The 15,428-nt window shown below is 67.4% G+C and overlaps 2 protein-coding genes across 3 annotated transcripts; both read left to right on the top strand.

Annotated features, from left to right (window-relative positions):
• The first annotated feature begins 252 nt into the window (after positions 1-252).
• On the top strand, positions 253-3,002 carry EEF1AKMT3 (EEF1A lysine methyltransferase 3). Of its 2 annotated transcripts, none has more exons than XM_072919682.1 (3): positions 253-588; positions 1,015-1,090; positions 2,545-3,002. In XM_072919682.1, exons 1-3 carry the CDS (start codon positions 301-303, stop codon positions 2,982-2,984), a joined length of 804 nt encoding a protein of 267 aa, XP_072775783.1. In that variant the 5' UTR covers positions 253-300; the 3' UTR covers positions 2,985-3,002. The 2 variants fall into 2 exon arrangements, with proteins under 2 accessions (XP_072775783.1, XP_072775782.1); XM_072919681.1 differs by having other exon boundaries at positions 257-588; positions 1,015-1,126.
• Positions 3,003-4,614: 1,612 nt separating this feature from the next.
• TSFM (Ts translation elongation factor, mitochondrial) lies at positions 4,615-11,125 on the top strand. The gene is made up of 6 exons (XM_072919680.1): positions 4,615-4,737; positions 5,184-5,318; positions 7,857-7,985; positions 8,061-8,168; positions 8,801-8,885; positions 10,619-11,125. The coding sequence occupies exons 1-6, from the start codon at positions 4,699-4,701 to the stop codon at positions 11,029-11,031; spliced, it is 909 nt and encodes a 302-aa protein (XP_072775781.1). The 5' UTR covers positions 4,615-4,698; the 3' UTR covers positions 11,032-11,125.
• Positions 11,126-15,428: the final 4,303 nt, after the last annotated feature.

Here is a 15,428-nt window from a genome sequence, read left to right on the forward strand (position 1 = left end):
CCGGGGGGACAGCGGGGGACACTGGGGGACACCGGGGGACAGCGGGGGGACATCGAGATGGGGAAGGGGACACCGGGGGACACCGGGGGGACACCGGGATGGGGAAGGGGACACCGGGATGGGGAAGGGGACACCGGGGGACACTGGGGGACACTGGGGGACACCGGGGGACACCGGACCTGCCCCCGGGGACCGAACCCGCGCCGTGGGCGGAGCCCCGTCACCTGCGGAGGGGGCGTGGCTTAACCGACACCGGCCAATCAGGTTCGGGGGGCTCGGCCCGGCCACGCCCCTTTGGCGATGGCGGCGCCCGAGTGCCACGTGGGGAACGGGGAAGGGGAAGAGGAAGAGGAAGAGGAAGAGGAAGAGGAAGAGGAAGAGGAAGAGGAAGAGGAAGAGGAAGAGGAAGAGGAAGAGGAGCAAGGAGAAGAAGCAGCGGCGGCGCTGCGGGCCGTGTTCCCCCGCGACCCCGAGCTCTTCGCCGAGCTCTTCCCGCAGCTCCGCCGGTTCCGGTTGTGCGGGCGCGTCCTGCACATCGCGGAGCACCACGGGCCGCGGCTCGGGCCCGCCGGGGCCGTCTGGGAGGCGGTGAGCGGCACCGGGGGCGGCACGGGGGACACCGGGAAGCGGGAAGTGACATCCCGGGCGTACCGGGAGTGATGGCGCGGGGGTAAAGGGGTGGTGGGGATACCGGGGGGGACACACGCGACATCCCGGGGGTGGCAGGAGGGATGAGAACGGGGGTACCGGGGGTGTGACATCGCGGTGGGCACCGGGAGCGATGCTGAATTGGGGGGGGGGGGCGGAACCCCGAGAGAAGGGGGAGCACCGGAGGGGGTGGGGGCACCGGGGGCACCGGGAATGGGCACCCTGAGGTGGCGATGGGAGGACCGGGGGGTGTCACTGGCGGGGGGATGACCCTGAGGCCACAAGGAGAAGCGGGGGAGGGGTTTTGGGGTGTCCCTGGGGTCAGGGGGTGGGTGGCGCACCCCAAATCCCCCCGGTGCCCCCCAGGCCCTGTCCCTGTGCCGCTTCCTGGGCGAGCAGAAGGTGGAGCTGGAGGGGCGGCGGGTGCTGGAGCTGGGAGCCGGTACCGGCATCGTCGGCATCTTCGCTGCCATGCTGGGTGCGGGGGGACACCCATGGGTGGGGGGGACACCCATGGGTGCGGGGGGACACCCCTGGGTGGCGGGGATCCAGCCCAGTAGAGAATTGGAAACTGCTGTGAGCAGCTCTGGAGTTGATTGGGATTTGGGGGATCCCCATTTTTGGACTCGGGGTTTGTTGGGGTCCGGGAGGATTTGGGGAGATCCTCTGGGGGTGACCCCCACTCTGACTCCGGGATTTTTGGGATATGGGAGGGGTTACTGGGATTTTGGGGTGGGGGTCCCGGGGGGTGTTCCTCACTGTGACTCGGGGTTTTATGGGATGTGGGGGGGATTTCATTGAGATTTTGGGGTGGGGGTTTTGAGAGAGTGTTCCTCACTGTGACTTGGGGGGTTTTATGGGATTTTGGGGTGGGGGCTCCTGGGGGGTGTTCCTCACTCTGTCTCAGGTTTTTTGGGATGTGGATGAGGTTTTATTGGGATTTTGGGGTAGGGGGGTCACAGAGAGTGTTCCTCACTGTGACTTGGGGGGTTTTACTGGGATTTTGGGGTGGAGGCTCCTGGGGGGTGTTCCTCACTCTGTCTCCGTTTTTTTTTTGGGATGTGGATGAGGTTTTACTGGGATTTTGGGGTGGGGGGTCCAAGGGGGTGTTCCTCACTGTGGCTTCAGGGGGTTTTACTGGGATTTTGGGGTGGGGGGTCCCAGGGGGTGTTCCTCACTCTGTCTCCAGTTTTTTTGGGATGTGGATGAGGTTTTACTGGGATTTTGGGGTGGGGGGGGTCACAGGGGATGTTCCTCACTGTGGCTCAGGGTTTTATGGGATACGGGGAGGTTTTACTGTGATTTTGGGGTGGGAGTTTCTACCGCGATTTGGGGTGGGAGGTTTTACCGGGATTTGGGGTGGGAGGTTCTATTGGGATTTGGGGTGGGGGGTTTTACCGAGATTTGGGGTGGGGTCACAGAGGGCGTTCCTCACTGTGGCTTCGGGGGCTTTTACTGGGATTTGGGGTGGGAGGTTTTACCGGGATTTGGGGTGGGAGTTTTTACCGGGATTTGGGGTGGGAGGTTTTCCAGGATTTGGTTTTACCGGGATTTGGGGTGGGAGGTTTTACTGGGATTTGGGGTGGGAGGTTTTACTGGGATTTGGGGTGGGAGGTTCTACTGGGATTTGGGGTGGGAGTTTTTACCGGGATTTGGGGTGGGAGGTTTTACCGGGATTTGGGGTGGGAGTTTTTACTGGGATTTGGGGTGGGAATTTTTACTGGGATTTGGGTTGGGAGGTTTTACCGGGATTTGGGATGGGAGGTTTTACCGGGATTTGGGGTGGGAGTTTTACTGGGATTTGGGGTGGGAGGTTCTACCGGGATTTGGGTTGGGGGTCGCAGGGGCACTCCCACACTCTGTCCCCCTCTGAACTGGGCTCGGGGGGTTCCACAGGGGCCGAGGTGACTCTGACGGACCGACCGGCGGCGCTGCCGCAGCTACGGGAGAACGCGCGGCGGAACTTCCCGGGAGCGGCGGCGGCGGCCCCGCGGGTCCGGGCGCTGCGTTGGGGCCGCGACCAGCGCCGGTTTCCCCCAAAATTCCACCTCGTGCTGGGCTCCGACATCGTGTACGACCCCCGCGCCTTCGCCCCGCTGCTCGGTACCCTCCGGTACCTGGTGGTGCCCCCGGCCCGGGCGCTGCTCAGCGTCCGCCTGCGCGGTGGCGATGCCGGTACCGCCCGGTTCTTCGGGCAGATGCTGCCGCCGTTCTTCGCCGTGCGGCGGCTGCGGCGGGAGCCCGAGCGGGATATCGATATCTACGTGCTGAGCCCGCGGGAGGAGGCGGAACGGGACCGGCCCCGGGAGCCGCACCGGGGAGGGAACGGGGATTAAACGGGGATTAAACGCGGGGCTCCGCTCGGTGCTGTGTGATTGGGGGGTGCGGGGTTTTGGGGAGGGGGATGCAGACCGGGGGGCTGGACAGGGTGGGGGGGGTCTGTGAGGGTCTGGGGTCTGTGAGGGTGGGGGGTGTCTGTGAGGGTCAGGGGGGCTCTGAGGGTCTGGGGTCTGTGAGGGTCTGGGGGGCTCTGAGGTTGTGGGTCTATGAGGGTCTGGGGTCTTGTGAGGGTCTGGGGTCTGTGAGAGTTGGGGGGGTCTGTGAGGGTCAGGGGGGTCTCTCGGGTGTGGGGTGGGCTGTAAGGGCCGGGGGCTCTGTAAGGCTGGGGGGGGGTCTATGAGGGTCTGGGGTCTGTAAGGCTGGGGAGGGTCTATGAGGGTCTGGGGTCTGTGAGAGTTGGGGGGGTCTGTCAGGGTCAGGGGGGCTCTGAGGTTGTGGGGGGGTCTGTGAGGGTCTGGGGTCTGTGAGGGTCAGGGGGGCTCTGAGGTTGTGGGGGGGTCTGTGAGGGTCTGGGGTCTGTGAGGGTCAGGGGGGCTCTGAGGTTGTGGGGGGTCTGTGAGGGTCTGGGGTCTGTGAGGCTGGGGGGGGTCTGTGAGGGTCACGGGGGCTCTGAGGGTCTGGGGTCTGTGAGAGCTGGGGGGGGTCTGAGAGGGTGGGGGGTGTCTCTGAGGGTCTGGGGTCTTGTGAGGGTCTGGGGTCTGTGAGGCAGGGGGGGTCTATGAGGGTCTGGGGTCTTGTGAGGGTCTGAGGTCTGTGAGAGCTGGGGGGGTCTGTGAGGGCTTGTGAGGGTCGGGGGTCTGTGAGGGTCAGGGGGTCTCTGAGGGTCTGGGGTCTGTGAGGCTGAGGGGGGTCTGTGAGGGTCTGGGGTCTCTGAGGGTCAGGGGGGTCTGTGAGGGCTTGTGAGGGTCGGGGGTCTATGAGGGTGGGGGGGTCTGTGAGGGTCTGGGGTGTGTGAGGGTCAGGGGGTCTCTGAGGGTCTGGGGTCTGTGAGGGTCTGGGGTCTGTGAGGGTCTGGGGGGCTCTGAGGGTCTGGGGTCTGTGAGGGTCAGGGGGGTCTGTGAGGGCCGGGGGGCTCTGAGGGTCTGGGGTCTGTGAGGCTGGGGGGGTCTGTGAGGGTCAGGGGGGCTCTGAGGTTGTGGGGGGTCTGTGAGGGTCAGGGGGGCTCTGAGGTTGTGGGGGGTCTGTGAGGGTCTGGGGTCTGTGAGGGTTTGGGGTCTGTGAGAGCTGGGGGGGTCTATGAGGGTCTGGGGTCTTGTGAGGGTCTGGGGTCTGTGAGGGCTTGTGAGGGTCGGGGGTCTATGAGGGTGGGGGGGGTCTGTGAGGGCCGGGGGCTCTGAGGGTCTGTGTGGGTCAGGGGTCTGTGGGGGTCTGTGTGGGTCAGGGGTCTCTGAGGCCGGGGGTCTGTGTGGGTCAGGGGTCTGTGTGGGTCAGGGGTCTGTGGGTTAGGGGTCTGTGGGGGTCTCTGAGGTTGGGGGTCTGTGTGGGTCAGGGGTCTCTCGGCTGGGGGGGGGGTTCAGCCCGGGCACTTGGCGCTCCCCCTCCCCAAATTCCGCTCAGCCAATCCCGGGGCTCCGCGTGACGTCACACAACGCGGCAGCCAATCGCGCCCACGCCTTCTGACCCTTCCCGGCGCCCGTAGCGCGGGGCGGTCCCGGTGCACCGAGCGGTGACGTCACGCGGCGCGCCGCGGGCGGGCCGGGCCGGGCCGGGATGCAGCGGGCGGCGCTGGGCGCGCTCGGGGCGGCGCGGGTGAGCACCGGGAACCGCGGGATGCACAGCCCCGGGACCGCCGGGAACCCCGCCCCGGGACCACCGGGAACCCCGGGACACCCAGCCCCGGGACCACCGGGAACCCCGGGATCCCCGCCGCGAGACCACCGGGAACCCCGGGAGCCCCGGGAACCCCGGGACCCCCAGCCCTTGGGACCACCGGGAACCTCGCCCCGGGACCACCTGAACCCCCCAGCCCCGGGACCACCGGGAACCGCGGGACCCCCAAACCCCGGGACCACCGGGAACCCCGGGACACCCAGCCCCGTGACTACCGGGAACTTTGCTCCGGGACCCCCCTCCCGGTACCCCCGTCTCTCCCCGAGCGCCCCCCGCCCCCGCTCTGCCCTTCCCCTCCCCCTCCGGTCCCACCGGGTCCCATCCCCCATCCCGGGCCCCTCTCGTGACCCGCCGGTGTCGCTCAGGCCGCCCCGCGGCGGTGGCTGAGCGCGGCGCCGCCGCCGGTGCTGCGGGAGCTGCGGGAGCTGCGGGCGCGCACCGGACAGCCCGTGCTGCGCTGCCGGGAGGCGCTGCAGCGGGCGGGCGGAGACCTGCGGCAGGTGCGGGCACCGGGGGCAACGGCGGGCACCGGGGGGGCACCGGGGGGCGGGACCGGGAGTAGGTGGGAGATCCGGAGTGGGAAAACGGGAGTGGGACCGCGGGGGCGTCACCGGGGGGAACGGAGGCAGAACCGGGGGGCACCGGGGGGGCACCGGGGGTGGGACCGGGCGGGGGGAACGGGGGTGGGACCGAGGGGAACGGAGGTGGAACCGGGGGGCACCGGGGAGTGAGAACCGGGGGAACGGAGGCTGAACCGGGAGGCACCGGGGGGGTGAGAACCGGGGGGAACGAGGGCGGGTGGGGGAATCCCGGAGGAAACGGGGGAACGGGAGCGAGAACCGGGGGGCACCGGAGGGCGGGACCGGGAGTAGGTGGGGGACCGGGGAGGGGGACCGGGGGGGCGTCACCGGGGGGAACTGGGCGAGAACCGGGGGGCACCCGGGGGGGTGAGAACCGGGGGGAACGGGGACGGGTGGAGGAATCCGGGAGGGAACGGGGGAACGGGAGAACGGGGACGGGACCGAGGGGCACCGGGGGACACGGGGGGGGAGCACGGGGGGGAACGGGGACCGGGACCGGGGGGTGGGACCGAGGGGGGGAACGGGGCGAGAACCGGGGGCCACGGGAGGGTGGGAGCGAGGGGCACCGGGGGTGAGAACCGGGGGACACCGGGGGGGAAGGGGGCCGGGTGGGAACGGGGGGAAGCACGGGGGGGAACGGGGGGCGGGACCGGGGGGTGGCACCAAGGGAGGGGAACGGGGAGTGGGACCGGGGGAGCACCGGGGAGACCTGGGGGGCACCGGGGAGAGCACAGGGGGAAACGGGGGTGGGACCGGGGGGTTGCAGGGGGTCCCTGGGTGGGTGGGATCGGGCCTGGTCTGTGCCACCCCCCCGTGTGTCCCCCCAGGCCGAGGGGCAGTGATGGGGGACACTGGGGTGACCCTGTCAATGATGGGGACATTGGGGTGTCTCTGTCACCTATGGGGACACCGGGCTGACCCTGTCAGTGCTGGGGACACCGAGGTGACCCTGTCACTGATGGGGACACCGGGGTGACCCTGTCAGTGTTGGGGACACTGGGGTGACCCTGTCAGTGACAGAGGACACCGGGGTGACCCTGCCAGCCCTGGGGACACCGGCGTGGCCCTGTCAGCCCTGGGGACACCGGGGTGACCCTGTCAGTGACAGAGGACACTGGGGTGACCCCATCAGTGCTGGGGACACTGAGATGACCCTGTCACCTATGGGGACACCGGGGTGACCCTGCCAGCCCTGGGGACACCGGGGTGGCCCTGTCACCTATGGGGACATTGGGGTGACCTCGTCAGTGCTGGGGACACTGAGGTGACCCTGCCAGCTCTGGGGACATTGGGGTGACCCTGTCAGCCCTGGGGACACCGGGGTGACCCTGTCAGTGTTGGGGACACCGGGGTGACCCTGTCAGTGTTGGGGACACTGAGGTGACTTTGTCAGCCCTGGGGACACTGGGGTGGCCCTGTCAATGATGGGGACACTGGGGTGACCCTGCCAGCCCTGGGGACACCGAGGTGACCCTGTCAGTGACAGAAGACACTGGGGTGACCCCATCAGTGCTGGGGACATTGGGGTGACCCTGTCAGCCCTGGGGACACCGGGGTGACCCTGTCAGTGACACAGGACACTGGGGTGACCCTGTCAGTGATGGGGACACCGGGGTGACCCTGTCAGCCCTGGGGACACCGGGGTGACCCCATCAGTGCTGGGGACACCAGGGTGACCCTGCCAGCCCTGGGGACACTGAGGTGGCCCTGTCAGTGACAGAGGACACCGGGGTGACCCTGCCAGCCCTGGGGACACCGAGCTGACCCTGTCAGTGACTGAAGACACCGGGGTGACCCCATCAGTGCTGGGGACATTGTGGTGACCCTGTCAATTATGGGGACACTGAGGTGGCCCTGTCAATGATGGGGACACCAAGGTGACCCTGCCAGCCCTGGGGACACTGAGGTGACCCTGTCAGTGTTGGGGACATCGGGGTGACCCTGTCAGTGACAGAGGACACTGAGGTGACCCTGTGAATGATGGGGACACCGGGGTGACCCCGTCACCTATGGGGACATTGGGGTGGCTCTGTCAGTGACAGAGGACACCGGGGTGACCCCATCAGTGCTGGGGACACCGAGGTGACCCTGTCAGTGACAGAAGACACTGGGGTGACCCTGTCGCTGATGGGGACATTGGGATGGCCCTGTCAATGATGGGGACACTGAGGTGACCCTGTCAGTGATGGGGACACCGAGGTGGCCTTGTCAACCCTGGGGACACTGAGGTGACCCTGTCAGCCCTGGGGACACCGGGGTGACCCTGTCAGTGCTGGGGACATTGGGGTGACCCTGTCAGCCCTGGGGACATTGGGGTGACCCTGTCAGTGACAGAAGACACTGGGGTGACCCCATCAGTGCTGGGGACACTGAGATGATCCTGTCACTGATGGGGACACCGAGCTGACCCTGCCAGCCCCGGGGACACCGAGCTGACCTGTCCCCTCGTGTCCCCAGGCCGAGGCGTGGCTGGAGGAGGAGTCCCGCCGCCGGGGCTGGGCCCGAGCCGCGGCCCCGGGGGCTGCCCGGGCACGGGAGGGGCTCGTGGGGGTCCTGAGCGAGGGCTCGGCCGCCGTCATGGTGGAGGTGAGTGTCGGGGGGGGAATTTGGGGGTCCCCCCCGGGGGTCTCTGTGTCCCCAGGGTCACCGTGTCCCCCCCAGGTGGGCTGCGAGACGGATTTCGTGGCGCGGACCCCCGACTTCCAGCAGCTGGTGGAGATGGCGGCCAGGGGGGTCCTGGGGCACTGCCAGGGGGTCTCGGGCACCAAGGTGGGTGCCAGGGGGGGATTTGGGGTGCCGGGGTGTTTTGGGGTCTGGGGTTGGGGTGGCATAGATGGTGTTGGGTTCTTGGGGGGTGCTGGGGTGACTGGGGGTGTTGGGGCAGGGTTTGGGGGTGTCTAGGGGAGGGTTTGGATGTCTGGGGGTGTTGGGGCAGGGTTTGGGGGTGTCTGGGGCAGGGTTTGGGGGTGTTGGGGCAGGGTTTGGGGGTGTCTAGGGGAGGGTTTGGGGGTGTCTGGGGGAGGTTTTGGGTTGCTGGGGTGTTGGGGCAGGGTTTGGGGGTGGCTGGGGGAGGTTTTGGGGGTGCCTGGGGCAGGGTTTGGGGTGTCTGGGGGAGGTTTTGGGGTGTCTGGGGGAGGTTTTGGGGGTGTTGGGGCATGGTTTTGGGGTGGCTGGGGGATGTTTTGGGGCTCTGGCAGAGATTTTGGGGCTCTGGGGGAGGTTTTGGGGTGTTGGGGGAGGTTTGGGGGTAGCTGGCAGAGGTTTTGGGGTGCAGGGGGAGATTTTGGGGTGTTGGGGGAGGTTTTGGGGTGGCTGGGGGAGGTTTTGGGGCTCTGGGGGATGTTTTGGGGTGCAGTGGGAAGTTTTGGGGTGTTGGGGTGCACTCTGAGCCCTGCCCCCAGCACCTGCTGCGGGAGGATGAACTGGCCCAGGTGCGCGCAGGGGACGGGGGGGACCTGCTGAGCGACCACCTGGCACTGGCCATGGGTGAGTGGGGACACCAGTCCCCTCCCAGTACATCCCAGTACATCCCAGTACATCCCAGTGCGCCTCCGCTGCCATCCCCCTCTGCCCAGTGTCTGTGTCAGCACTCCCAGTCTGCCCAGTGCCCTTTCTGTGCAATCCCAGTTTGGCTCTTTATGTCCCAAAGTCCCCTGAACCCCAAACCCCAGTGATGCCCCCAGTGCCCTCAGAATCTGTCCCAGTGCCCCCAGTGCTCCCAGTCCCTATCCCAGTGCTCCCAGTCCCTGTCCCAGTGCCCCCAGTGCCTGTCCCAGTGCCCCCAGTCTGTCCCAGTGTCCCCAGTCCCTGTCCCAATGCCCCCAGTGCCCCTCCCCAGTGCCCCCAGTCCCTGTCCCAGTGCCCCCAGTGCCCCCAGTCCCTATCCCAGTGCCCCCAGTCCCTATCCCAGTGCCCCCAGTGCCTGTCCCAGTGCCCCAGTCCCTATCCCAGTGTCCCCAGTCCCTATCCCAGTGCCCCAGTCCCTATCCCAGTGTCCCCAGTGCCTGTCCCAGTTCCCCCAGTCCCTATCCCAGTGCCCCCAGTCCCTCCCCAGTGCCCCCAGTCCCTATCCCAGTGCCCCCAGTCCCTGTCCCAGTGCTCCCAGTGCCCCTCCCCAGTGCTCCCAGTGCCCCAGTCCCTGTCCCAGTGCCCCCAGTGCCCCAGTCCGTGTCCCAGTGCCCCTCCCCAGTGCCCCCAGTCCCTATCCCAGTGCCCCCAGTCCCTATCCCAGTGCCCCCAGTGCCCCAGTCCGTGTCCCAGTGCCCCTCCCCAGTGCCCCAGTCCCTATCCCAGTGCCCCCAGTCTGTGTCCCAGTGCCCCCAGTGCCCCTCCCCAGTGCCCCAGTCCCTATCCCAGTGCCCCCAGTGCCCCCAGTGCCCCTCCCCAGTGCCCCCAGTGCCCCAGTCCCTATCCCAGTGCCCCAGTCCCTAACCCAGTGCCCCCAGCGCCTATCCCAGTGCCCCCAGTGTCCCTCCCCAGTGCCCCAGTCTGTGTCCCAGTGTCCCCAGTCCCTGTCCCAGTGCCCCCAGTCCCTATCCCAGTGCCCCCAGTCCCTATCCCAGTGCCCCCAGTCCCTGTCCCAGTGCCCCCAGTCCCTATCCCAGTGTCCCCAGTCCCTGTCCCAGTGCCCCAGTCCCTGTCCCAGTGCCCCCAGTGTCCCCAGTGCCCCTCCCCAGTGCCCCCAGTCCCTGTCCCAGTGCCCCCAGTCCCTGTCCCAGTGCCCCCAGTGCCTGTCCCAGTGCCCCAGTCCCTGTCCCAGTGTCCCCAGTCCCTGTCCCAGTGCCCCCAATCCCTATCCCAGTGCCCCAGTCCCTATCCCAGTGCCCCCAGTGCCCCCAGTGCCCCTCCCCAGTGCCCCCAGTGCCCCAGTCCCTGTCCCAGTGCCCCCAGTGCCCCCAGTCTGTGTCCCAGTGTCCCCAGTGCTCCTCCCCAGTGCCCCCAGTCCCTGTCCCAGTGCCCCAGTCCCTATCCCAGTGCCCCAGTCCCTAACCCAGTGCCCCAATCCCTGTCCCAGTGCCCCCAGTCCCTGTCCCAGTGCCCCCAGTGCCCCTCCCCAGTGCCCCCAGTCCCTATCCCAGTGCCCTCAGTCCCTATCCCAGTGCCCCCAGTGCCCCTCCCCAGTGCCCCCAGTCCCAGCACCAGCCCCACCCCGGGCAGGGTGCCCCAGGACCCTTTTTTTGGGGGTGCCCATGGTGACCCCCCCGCTTTTTCCCCCCCAGGCCGTCTGGGCGAGCGCCTGGCGCTGCGCCGGGCCGGGTGGCTCCGTGCCCCCGGTGGCTTCGTGGCCACCTACGCTCACGGCTGGGTGCCCCCCGGGCCCGCCGTGGCCATGGGCACCTACGGGGCGCTGGTGGCGTGCGGGGGGCCGGGCAGGGAGCCCCCCTCGGCCGAGCTGCGGGAGTTGGGGCGCAGGGTGGCCCAGCACGTGGTGGGCATGGCCCCCACATCCCTGGGCACCCCCGAGGATGAGTTGGGGGGCGACTCGGAGCCGCGGCTGTTGGCACAGGGCACCCTCCTGGAGCCCGGGGTGCCCCTGGGGCGATACCTGCGGGAGCACGGTGGGCTGCAGGTGTGGGACTTCCTGCGCTTCCAGTGTGGGGAGCAGCCCCCCCAGGACAGCCCCCCAGCCTGATTTTGGGGGGTTCACCCCCTTCCCTGTGTGCCCCATGCCAGCTGGGCAGTGCCAGCCGCCCCACGGGTTTGAATAAAGGTGCAGAGGAACCTGCCCAGGTGTTGTGGTGGGACCCCAAATCCCCTCCTGCCCCCTCACAGCCCCCCCAGGTGCTCCTGACCCCCAAAGAGCCCCAAAGCCCAATGGGGGGGCAGGGATGAGGTTGTGGGGTACCCCCATCCCATCCATGACACCCCCCGGGGTGGGTTTGGGGGGTCCCAAGGGACGGGGGTGGGACAGAGAGGGGAGAGGGACATGGGGGGACAGGTGGGGGACAGGGGGTGCCCCAGGTGGTGACATGGGGCAGGTGGGGGGACGGGGGTGCAGGTGGGACATGGGGAACAGGGGGGACAGGTGAGGGGACAGGTGAGGGGACAGGGGGTGCCCCAGGTTGGGGGACAGGGGTCCAGGTGGGACAAGGGGTACAGGTGGGGGGACAAGGGGTGCCCCGGGGGGGGGACAGGGGTGCAGGTGGGATATGGGGGACAGGGGCGACAGGTGGGGGGACAGGTGAGGGGACAGGGGTGCCCCAGGTAGTGGAACAGGGAGCAGGTGGGGACAGGTGGGGGGACAGGGGGTGCCCCAGGGTGGGGGATGAGGGAGCAGGTGGGACAAGGGGGACAGGTGGGGGGACAGGTGAGGGGACATGGGGTGGTCCGGGGGGGGGACAGGGAGCAGGTGGGGACAGGAGGGGACATGGGGTGCCCCAGGTTGGGGGACAGGGGTGCAGGTGGGACATGGGGGACAGGTGGGGGGACAAGGGGTGCACCAGGTGGTGACATGGGGCAGGTGGGGACAGGAGGGGACATGGGGTGCCCCAGGTGGTGATATGGGGCAGGTGGGGGGACAGGGGTGCAGGTGGGACATGGGGAACAGGGGGGACAGGTGAGGGGACAGGTGAGGGGACAGGGGGTGCCCCAGGTTGGGGGACATGGGGCAGGTGGGACATGGGGGACAGGTGGGGGGACAGGTGAGGGGACAAGGGGTGCCCCAGGTTGGGGGACAGAGGAACAGATGGGGGGACAGGGGGTCAGGTGGGATATGGGGGACAGGGGGGACAGATGGGGGGACATGGGGTGCCCCAGGTGGGGGGACAGGGGTCCAGGTGGGACATGGGGCACAGGTGGGGAGACATGGGGTGCCCCGGGTTGGGGGACAGGGGAACAGATGGGGGGACAGGGGGTCAGGTGGGAATCAGAAGGGGGTGGCAGGAACCGGGATGAACAAACCGGTGACCGACCCCCCCCCCCCCTCGAGAGAGAGAGAGAGAGAGAGAGACGCCGGTGCCCGAGGGTGTCCCCCCCGGTCCCCCCCCTCCATGACGTCACCAGCCGCCTCCCGGGACAAGTAACCGGGAACAGGCCGGGCTGGAACAGCCTATCCTGGATTACTTGAACCGGGCCGCGACCCCCGTTACCCCCATCTCCCCTCCGTTCCCAGCCGCTGTCGCCGCCCGTTAACGGGATACCGGGTGGGGGGGTGTCCCCGGACCTCCCCGTTCCACCGGCAGCGCCTCCGAGACCGGCGGGGGGAGGAGGGGGGAGGCGTCCGGTAGTGGGGGGGGATCAACAGGAGGGTGACGGGAGCGGGGACACCGAGAGGGGACACCGAACGGGACACCGAACGGGACACCGAGCGGGACACCGGGCGGGGATACCGAGCGGGGACACCGGGCGGGACACCGAGAGGGGACACCGAGCGGGGACACCGGACGGGGACACCGAGCGGGGATACCGGGCGGGGGCACCGAGCGGGGGGACCGAGCGGGATACCGGACGGGGACACCGGACGGGGACACCGAGCGGGGACACCGGGCGGGGACACCGAGCGGGACACCGAGCGGGGATACCGAGCGGGGACACCGAGCGGGACACCGAGCGGGGACACCGAACGGGGACACCGGACGGGGGCACCGGGCGGGGACACCGAGCGGGACACCGAGAGGGGATACCGAGGGGGACACCGAGCGGGACACCGAGCGGGGGCACCGGACGGGGGCACCGGACGGGGACACCGGGCGGGGACACCGAGGGGGGGCACCGAGGGGGGACACCGAGAGGGGGCACCGAGCGGGGACACCGAGCGGGACACCGGGCGGGGACACCGAGCGGGGGCACCGAGCGGGGCACCGAGCGGGACACCGAGCGGTGACACCGGACGGGGACACCGAGCGGGGACACTGAGAGGGGATACCGAGCGGGACACCGAGCGGGGACACCGGGCGGGGATACCGGGCGGGGATACCGGGCGGGGACACCGGGCGGGGACACCGAGCGGGGACACCGGGCGGGGGCACCGGACGGGGACACCGGGCGGGACACCGGACCGGGACACCGGACGGGGATACCGAACGGGGACACCGGACGGGGATACCGAACGGGGACACAGAGGGGGACACCGGACCAGCCCCTCCCCCCCCCCCGTACCTGCCGTTCCCGCCGTTCCCACCGGGGGGGGGGGGGGGGGGACGGGGGGGGCGGCGCGCGCCCACCGGAGCCGCGGCGGTTTCCAGGCGCCCCCGGGGCGGGGCCGCCGCCGCCATTTCGGTACGGGGCCAAACGAGGGGGGGCCTTGAAAAGGGTGGAGGGCGCTGATTGGATAAGCGGGGAAAGGGGCGGGGCTTAGCCGTGTTTACATCGCGGGGAGCGGCCGAGGCCACGCCCATGTGTGATGGTGGGCGTGGCTTAGCAAAACCACGCCCACTTCCATAAGGGGGCGTGGCCTGCCTTCAGCCGCTTTTCCGCGCTAAATGTTGTGAAATTAATTTTGTTAATTAAGACGGAGAGTCCCTTTTTCTCCCGGATTCATTAGCGGGAACCCCAAATTCCTCCCGTTTCCACCCCAAATTCTTTCTTTTTTCATCGCATTTCCACCTAATCCACTTCAAATTCCTAACCTTAACCCACATTCCTTCTTTTTCATCGCATTTCCACCTAATCCACCCCAAATTCCAAATCCTAACCCAAATTCCCTCTTTTTTTTCATCGCATTTCCACTTAATTCACTTCCAATTCCTCCCGCTTCATACAAAATCCCTTTGCTTTCCCCAAAATTCCTAATTTCTCCAAAATAAATCCCGCCTATTTCACCGCAAAACTCCTCGTTTTTCACCCCAATTTTCTCTTTCTTCACCCAAATTCCTTCTGTTTTCCATCAGTTTTCCACAAAGGAAAATTTTTTATTGGGTTTTGGGGTTATTTTTAAAGGAAAATCTGTAGGAAAATAAAAGAGGAATTCCCCGGCACACTCCGCCCAGTTCTGGGGCGTTTAATTCCTCTTCGATTACGGAACGGATTGGACTGGGATTGGACTTGGACTGGACTTGGACTGGACTGGGACTGGACTGGGATTGGATTGGGATTGGATTTGGACTGGACTGGGATTGGACTGGGATTGGATTGGGACTGGACTGGGACTGGATTTGGACTGGATCCCCCGAGCGGATCCCCCGGCAGCGGCACGGGGCTGTCCCAGCGCGTCCGTGCTCGGGGGGACACCGACCCCAAATCTTCCAGTGCTGTGACCCCAAATTCCCAGTGCCGTGACCCCAAATTCCCAGTGCCGTGACCCCAAATCCCCAGTGCCGTGACCCCAAAGTCCCCCCAATGCCATGACCCCAAATCCCCAGTGCCGTGACCCCAAATCCTGAAGTGCCGAGACCCCAAATGTTCCAGTTCCGTGACCCCAAATGCTCCAGTGCCACCACCCCAAATCCCCAGTGCCGTGACCCCAAATCCCCAATGCTGCCCCCCCAAATCCCCACTGCCGTGACCCCAAATCCTGCAGTGCTGAGACCCCAAATCTTCCATTGCCGTGACCCCAAATCCCTCAGTGCTGCCACCCCAAACTCCCCAGCACCAGACCCCAAACACCCCAGTGCCATGACCCCAAACCTTCCAATGCCGTGACCCCAAATCCCACAGTGCCTTCATCCCAGACCTCCCCCAGTGCCGTGACCCCAAATCTTCCAATGCCATGACCCCAAACCCCCCCACTGCCACCGCCCCAAATCCCCCAGTGCCATGACCCCAAATCCTCCAGTGCCGCCCCCCAAACTCCCCAGTGCCGTGACCCCAAATTCCCAGTGCCGTGACCCCAAATCCCTCAGTGCTGCCACCCCAAACTCCCCAGAGCCAGACCCCAAACACCCAAGTGCCATGACCCCAAATCCCCAGGGTCGTGACCCCAAATGTTCCAGTGCCACGACCCCCAAACCCCCCAGTGCCGTGACCCCAAATTCCCAGTGCCGTGACCCCAAATCTTCCAATGCCGTGACCCCAAACCCCCAGTGCCGTGACCCCAAACCCCCAATGCCGTGACCCCAAAGCCCCCCCAATGCCGTGACCCCAAATGTTCCA

The sequence above is a fragment of the Taeniopygia guttata genome, chromosome 29 (assembly GCF_048771995.1).
Source record: "Taeniopygia guttata chromosome 29, bTaeGut7.mat, whole genome shotgun sequence".
Lineage (NCBI taxonomy): Eukaryota > Metazoa > Chordata > Aves > Passeriformes > Estrildidae > Taeniopygia > Taeniopygia guttata.

Bases quoted from the DNA above. Each gene is read 5' to 3' on its own strand.
- EEF1AKMT3 (XM_072919681.1), top strand. From the start codon at position 301: ATGGCGGCGCCCGAGTGCCACGTGGGGAACGGGGAAGGGGAAGAGGAA. The intron at 589-1,014 runs GTGAGCGGCACC...GGTGCCCCCCAG, and splicing joins CCGGGGCCGTCTGGGAGGCG to GCCCTGTCCCTGTGCCGCTT. The intron at 1,127-2,544 runs GTGCGGGGGGAC...GGGGTTCCACAG, and splicing joins CATCTTCGCTGCCATGCTGG to GGGCCGAGGTGACTCTGACG.
- TSFM (XM_072919680.1), top strand. From the start codon at position 4,699: ATGCAGCGGGCGGCGCTGGGCGCGCTCGGGGCGGCGCGG. The intron at 5,319-7,856 runs GTGCGGGCACCG...TCGTGTCCCCAG, and splicing joins CGGGCGGAGACCTGCGGCAG to GCCGAGGCGTGGCTGGAGGA. The intron at 8,886-10,618 runs GTGAGTGGGGAC...TTTCCCCCCCAG, and splicing joins CCACCTGGCACTGGCCATGG to GCCGTCTGGGCGAGCGCCTG.